The 7,190-nt window shown below is 41.1% G+C and overlaps 1 protein-coding gene across 3 annotated transcripts in view; it reads left to right on the top strand.

Moving 5' to 3' along the window:
• Window positions 1-6,455, top strand: part of akap13 (A-kinase anchoring protein 13) — a 43,333-nt gene extending 36,878 nt beyond the window's left edge. For all 3 annotated transcript variants that reach the window (XM_015061313.1, XM_015061312.1, XM_015061314.1), the window contains 4 exons: window positions 841-1,113; window positions 1,969-2,148; window positions 3,149-3,449; window positions 5,365-6,455. In XM_015061313.1, coding sequence (XP_014916799.1) covers window positions 841-1,113; window positions 1,969-2,148; window positions 3,149-3,449; window positions 5,365-5,417 — 807 coding nt within the window. In that variant the 3' untranslated portion in view covers window positions 5,418-6,455. The remainder of the gene's footprint in view (window positions 1-840; window positions 1,114-1,968; window positions 2,149-3,148; window positions 3,450-5,364) is intronic.
• The last annotated feature ends 735 nt before the right edge of the window (window positions 6,456-7,190 follow it).

Below are 7,190 nucleotides of genomic sequence, written 5' to 3'. Positions count from 1 at the left end.
GTTGACAGCGTGTCCGATCTAGTCAGTCTATTTCTAAGCTTTTTACTCTAAGTGACTTTATGCTTTATTACTTATTTAACATTATATTTGGAATGTAACTACACTTTGAGCCATTTTAAAGAAGATTTGTTGCAGTTTTTTTCCATGTTTGACCAATCTATTGTTTGTCAGTTTCACTTTCTTTATTATTTATATCACATTGGCTGTTATGCTCCTATTTGCACTTAATGAACAAATTAAAGATCTGTTTTTTTACACGTTTGACTAAACTTGTTGAGCTTTTTGGTGTATTTAGGTGTGCTGCACTGGTGCAGAATTATCAAATACATTTGTAATTTAGTACATTTATGCCTGTGTGTTAAACAAAATGTAAAAAAAAAAAAAAAAAAAAACATTTTAAATCAGTGCAGCATTGTTTTTTGTTTCAGATCGGTATCGGCCATTACTAAACCTCAGATTTTGATATTGGTATTGAAAGTGAAAAATGTGAATCAGTTCCTTAAAACTGATTAAGAAAAAGTACTAGTTATGAGTGAAATAATTTGCCAATGGAACAAAACATTTTTCCCATATTATAACTTGAAATATCTTTGTCTTTTTCATCAAAATGGTAAAGACTACCAAATCAAAACAAGCTCCTATATCTTGCTGAAAAGTTACTTGTCTGTTGGTTTTGTTTTACTTACTACTGAGACATTTACACTGGAAACTAGACCAGAAAAGTACTTGGTAAAATTCAGATTTTGCAATGTAATGGTAAAAACAAAAACAAACAAATAATCCCCATCATCTTAAAATCCAAAGAGTTTGTGGGTCTGATGTGCTCTTTGCCGGCGGCAGGCGGTGGTGGTCCAGCAGGACAGCTACATCGAGGACCAGCGGCAGGCCCTGAGCGAGCGCTCCTCCTCGTGCTCGTCGCTGTCGCGCCAGTCGTCGCGGCCCAGCTCGCTGATCGAGCAGGAGAAGCAGCGCAGCCTGGAGAAGCAGCGGCAGGAGCTGGCCTCCCTGCAGAGGCAGCAGGCCTCTCTGGCCGAGGAGAAGCGGAGGAGGGAGAGGGAGTGGGAGCTGAGGGAGCAGCAGCTCTCCGACAGAGAGTCCACGGTGCACCTGCAGGTGAGACCTGCTTCCACCGCCTTCCTTTTCCACGTCAGGCTCCAAGTTTTCCAGGAGTGGGGATCGCTTCATGCTGGAGTTCAGAACTTCCACATCGTGCTATAAAGTAGAAACTCTAGTTCTCTTCACACATTTCCTTAGTTGCTTGAAAAGTCAAATAATCAGTCAATCGAGTTTATTTGTATGGCACGTTTCAGCACCGAGGCAGTTCAAAGTACTTCCAGCTTGATGTGAGATGCAGATTGAAGTGATTGTTTGTGTTTATGGGATGTGGTTAAGGTGAAATGATGTGCCTTTCACCTTAACCACATCCTGTGATGCTTTGTGTTGTTAATGTACATCTGAAAAGTTGTACATTAACAACACAAATGTACAACCTATTATGACAAATGTCCAATTTGTCAAAATAGGTCCTCTTTAAACATCGGTGATCGGCCGGAAAACTGCAGTCGGTGCAACCCTATAAAATACTCAACCACTGAGGCTTATTTTAAGATGACAAAGTTTATAGAGTATGAATGTGTTTTCCATGCACTGTGTGTAGTTAATTTTTAGACTGATAATCTGACAAAATTTGAGGGGGTAAAAACCTTAATTAAATCTTAGGATCTTTCTCCTCCTAAGGTTGAGCTTTCTTGAGGTGTAATCGAGTGAAATCAGCGCTTAGACAAATCACAGGACACATTATGTTCTTCAAAGCTTCACATTTATCGACCTTCAAAACCCGTAGCGTGTTTTTAAAAGCTTTCCAAGAATCGCATTCACGTCTTTACCACAAATCGGATAAATAAACATGGGCTTCTGTGAGTGGTGGTGTTTCATCAAAGTGATCCCTCTGCCTCCCAACCACTGCAGGAGGAGGAGGTGCAGAAGCAGCACAAGCAGCTCGAGGAGGAGAGGAAGGAGCTGCAGAGCAAGAAGGAAGAGTACCAGAGAGACCTGGAGAGGCTGAGAGACGCCCAGAGGAAGCTGGAGAAGGAGAGGGAGGCTGTGCAGCGGCAGATCCACAGGATGGAAGAGCTGCGGCTGTCTGAGGTGAGTCGGGGGGGACGGATGTCAGGGAAATATGACGACTTGAGTCCTGCAGGTGGAGCCGAGGCTCGGAGTCTCTCCGTCTTAAAGGGGGATAAACATGGTTTTATCCAAACGGATCAGCTTTTCCTCTCACTCTGAGTCGGACATTATTCTCACCTTTAATTAACATTAAATCTTCAAAACACATTAAATCTTAGCAAGTATTTTTGATGCAAGAAGACAAAATTAACTTACAAGTAACTCTCCAGCGAGATGCAGGAGCTTATTTTAAGTCAATAATTTCTTGATATTGTTGAAAAGCTGCTAGTTCCACAGGTAGATTATTTCACTTCTAACTAGAGACGCACCGATCTGATACTGATATCAGTATTGTTCCGATATTGAAAAGAATTCTAGATCAGGTATCTGTGACGGTGTGCGTAATGGCAGATCTTTTCAGTCTAATTCTACACTTTGTGCTCTGAGTGATGTCATGCTTTATTATTTATTTTATATCAAATTTAGAAACACTTTGAGCCATTTAAAAGAAGATTTGTTGCAGTTTGTTTCTACACATTTGACCAAGGTCATCAACCTATTGTTTTTGTCAGTTTCTGTTTTGTTTTTCTGTTTTAATAGCACTGACTGGACAAATTAAAGTTATTTATACATGTTTGACCAGCTTTTGAAGCTGTTGGTGTATTTTTAGCTGTACTGGTGCAGAGTCATCAAATAAATTTGTAATTCAGTAAATTCTTGTCTGTGTTTAAAAAAAAAAACAAAACAAAAAACTGAGATACTAACCCTCACATTTCGGTAATGGAAGTGAGAAAAGTGGATTGGTGCATCCCTGCTAATAAGATGAATATAATGCCTTATTAACCAATACTTTAATATTTTACTGAATTTATCAGCATTAGGGAATTATTGACCTAAAACAAGCTCCTGTTTCTTGCTGTAAATGAACTCCTGAGTTGCGCTGATGTTAGCACCGGCTCACGTTTCCCTCCCGTGCCTCCAGAGGACTCCCTCCACGACGTCCGACGAATCCCTGTTCCTGGGCAGCTCCCAGTCCCTGGAGCTGGACCCCCTGGAGCTCTCCTCCTCCTCGTCTTCGTCCTCCACCCTGCCCAGGCTGCAGCCCCAGCGCTCCAAGGCCAGCAGGAAGGGCCTGAACCCGTTCACCTCGTCGTCCTCCGGCAGCCTCAAGAGCTCCGAGACCAACAGCCAGATCTCCAAGGGCTTCCTGCAGCTGGCCAAGACCAAGAACAAAGACGGGAAGAAGAAGAAGAAGAGCAAAGGTGGCAGCGCACAGGCGGCAGGTAGGGAATGCCGATGGATTCCGATGAATTATTGAGCATCTTACAGCGAGTTGAAGTGGAGTGTTTTACCATGGGTGGAGGAGCCGGGGGGGGGAGGGTGCACATGGAGATGCAGAAGGAAAATAAGACTCATGTTTAGGATGGATGGCAGATGTGTTGGATGTATTTTAGGGGTGCAAAGTTTCAAGGTTTCCCAGAAGGTTTTTTTTTTTTGTTCTTTTCTTTTGCAGTTTTTATGCATTCCCAACAACTTTCCATGGAAAGCCAAAACTTTAAACATGGTTGGAAGTAGCACTCCATTTCTAGCTCAGATAACTACTTTAGAGAATAAAGATTGTGTCTTTATTCTGCACATATCATTATATAGTCAAATCTACTAGCTCTCTTAGTGAAAATATGTGAAAACCAGCTCTGGGCGATGAATCGATTTTATTGGTTGATTGAATTTTTGGTTTTTGAATATCTTTGGAAATTTTGGGGGTTTTTCCCGTAGCTTGCATAGTTCAGAGTGATGTGAACGCGCCCAAGGCGGCCATCTTGTTTGACAAACATCTTTTACAGCTTTTATTTCAAAGTATTAAGACCAGGCTAAGATATCTTTTTTTTTTATTTAATCATGAGAATAAAGTCATAAAATTACAGAAATACGATAACAGAGTCAAAATAATACAAGAATAAACTCATAATGTTACCAGAATAAAGTTGTAGTTTTCTTTACATACTCTTACATCAAAAATAAGAAAAATTCAGTTGAGGAAAGTTGAAGATGAAGTTATGATTTGGTACGAGTTTTACAGACTTTATAGATATATTTAATATGTTTTACCCATCAGCATCAGATTATTACCAGTAACAGAATTATAAACTTTAAAAGCTGTATGTTTTGAAGAAAGAACCACAAACTGATCTTGATGGCTCTGGAAGCTTTTTCTTATTGAAGAAACTTTTTTCTCGTAATTTTAATATGTTTATTCTGGTAATTTTGCATCTTTCTCCTGCTAATATGATTATTGTCATAATTGATTAAAAATTGTCGCAGGCTGGCCTTAATACTCCATCATACGACTCACAGAAGGGGCGGATGAAATAAAAGCCACATTTTGAAACCATTTCTCTCATTTGTTTTTAGAGTAATTTACTCGCTGAACTCAACCTAAGTTGGACGTTGTACTGAATGAACTCATGAAGCTCCTCCGTGTCGACCTGGTTCACATGTAGCCCCGTCGCTCCATCCTCTGTTTCAGCCGCCTGCGAACAGTTGTGATCAGAATCAGGACTGTGGCTGCTCCTTTGACTCGTTTCATCCTCCAGAAGAGGATAAGCGGGAGATTTGAGTACCCAGATCAAAGAAAAGCTTCGTCAGCGCTCACACCAGAGAGGCTGCTTCATCCGTCTCGTGAACTACACAGACATTTATCACTGGAAGCTTCTGGGTTTCAACTCCATCAGCGTCTGATCAGACAACACCTTCTTTTCTCTTCCTTTTCTTTCTTTTCTTGCCTCCCTGTTTTCACAGAGACCCGATTAGTATTTCGCACGGGTCGCCAAGGCGACACGCACATTTGTTGCAGGAGTAAATTAGTTTGGAGAGTAAATTATTCAGCTGTCCTACATTTCAGGAAGGGAGGGGAGGAGTTGCAGCACTCTTTTCCTTTTTTTTTCTTTCCCATCCTATATTCAAGATCCTTGCTGTGTTTACAGATCAGACAGATGCAGCAGAGAGAGGAGTAAAGAAAAAAATGACGTGGTATTAAAAGCAGCGAGACATGAGAGAAGCACAAATACATTTGGAGATGATGGCTGTGAAATGAACATGCAGCACATTAGGCAGCTCCCTCAGGCAGCCTGTTGACTCTCCTTTAATGGTTCTGTGTGACAGATCCCGACACTGACTCCTGTCTTCTCCTCCCCTCAGACCCTCAGCATGTTCCCGAGCCCCCCATGGACGGAGAGATCTTCTTCTGCTAAGACTCTGCGGCGGCGGCTCCATCGTCGCTCTCGACAGCCCGGAGTCGACGTGTCCCTGCGCACTTTCTCAGTACGACATGTAGCACAGACTGCCCCTCCGTTTGGATTTTCGTTTAGAGGTGCAACCAAGAAGCCTTTTTGTTTTTTGTTTTTCCGAGGCTGGTACCGCTTCTTATGTTCGGCTCATTCCCAGATTCTTTATGGAATGTAAGCGATTGAAGAAGTAATAAAAACACACAGGAAAAAAAAAATTAAAAAAATGTGCTGCAGTTTGAATCTGATAGAGAAATGACATTATGTGTCAGAGCACATGTTCCAGCTTTATTCATCGGGACTTCGCTGTAAAAGTGCACCAAACTGGGAGAGACATTTAAAGGCCTGATAGAGAAACTTAGTTTTTATGGAATTGAGGAATTTATGTTTAAGAAAAAAAGGAAAAACTGGGGATTTGACATCACCAATCAGAGTCAATCAAAAGAACATGGGACAATTGCCACAACTCTGACCAATTGATCAGTGCATCCCTACTTTTAATTTAAAGTGAAAACCACTGATTTTATTCTGTTGTCTCCACAAGCTAGACCCCTTTTTTTTTTCCAGCATGCACACAAACGCCCAGTCAATCCAAACGCAAACTAGATCAAAAAGACTTTTTTTTTAGTCTAGTTTCTAGTACTAATATCTTAGTACAATCGAATTAAGACGAAACTAACTCATGAGTAAATTTTCAGCAAGATATAAGAGCTTGTATTAAGTCATCTATTCCTTAATATTGATGAAAAACGTGCCGGTTCCACTATCAGGTTATTTCACATAACATGGGAAACACATCTTGTTCCAAGTTAAATAAACTTGCTGAAAAGTTACTTGTAAGTCAGTTTAGTCTTATTTCATGTGTACTAAGATATTTCCACTAAAAACTAGACCAAAGTAACTTGGTAAGATTTTGTGTTTTTGCAGCGCAGGAGCAGATTAGCGTTCTCGACACTGATCACTTTCGTTTGCGGTTAATCGACGACTGGGAAAAAAAAAAAAAAAGCACTGAAGGGCCTCGTGTGTTGTCCTGGCAACCTTATCTTTTTATCACAAGGAGCTGCTGCTTCTGTGTTTCACTCCTAACAAATCCACATTACAACCCCTTTTTTTTTTTTTCTTTTTTTTTTTTTTTTGCTGCCGCCAGATTGTAAGCTAAACGGACGCGGCGAACGGCGAGTTAAGTAATCCGCGGCGGCTTTACGGCATCCATCGCAGTTCCTGATGAGGTTGTAATTTATTTAAATTGGGTATGTCTCCATTTTGGAGTGAAACTCTTAAGACTCCGCTGTAATGAAAGGATCGAGACGCGCGCTATCTCTCCGTGTCAAACGGCTCAATTCATATCCTTTTAGTGTGTTGTAGAACCTTGGATGGATATTAGCTTGATCCCGGCGTTATCTGCCTGTCAATGAGCTTTTATGCAGTCCTCATCTTTCATCCGAGCCCAGACTACTGGAGGGGAGACAGCGGGGTGGGAGGGAGGTTTTACTTTTGTGTTTTAATTGCATGCAACTCTGCAGGTAGCATACTAATGGCTGCTGTTAAAGCGTTCGCTCTATTTTTTTATTTTTTTATTTCTGCTTTTGGCTCTGATTAGAAAGTCCGTAGACGGAAGCTGCACGACAAAACCACAGAACCTTTGGTCTAGTTTCTAGAGCCAATATCTCAGCACATTTGATGAGACAAAACTAACTCGGCAGTAACTTTCCAGCAAGTTATAGGAGCTTGTTTTAAGTC

Source organism: Poecilia latipinna, unplaced genomic scaffold (genome assembly GCF_001443285.1).
Source record: "Poecilia latipinna isolate Pla-1442-1.1 unplaced genomic scaffold, P_latipinna-1.0 Scaffold1799, whole genome shotgun sequence".
Lineage (NCBI taxonomy): Eukaryota > Metazoa > Chordata > Actinopteri > Cyprinodontiformes > Poeciliidae > Poecilia > Poecilia latipinna.
This window is presented reverse-complemented; position numbering and strand designations above follow the sequence as displayed.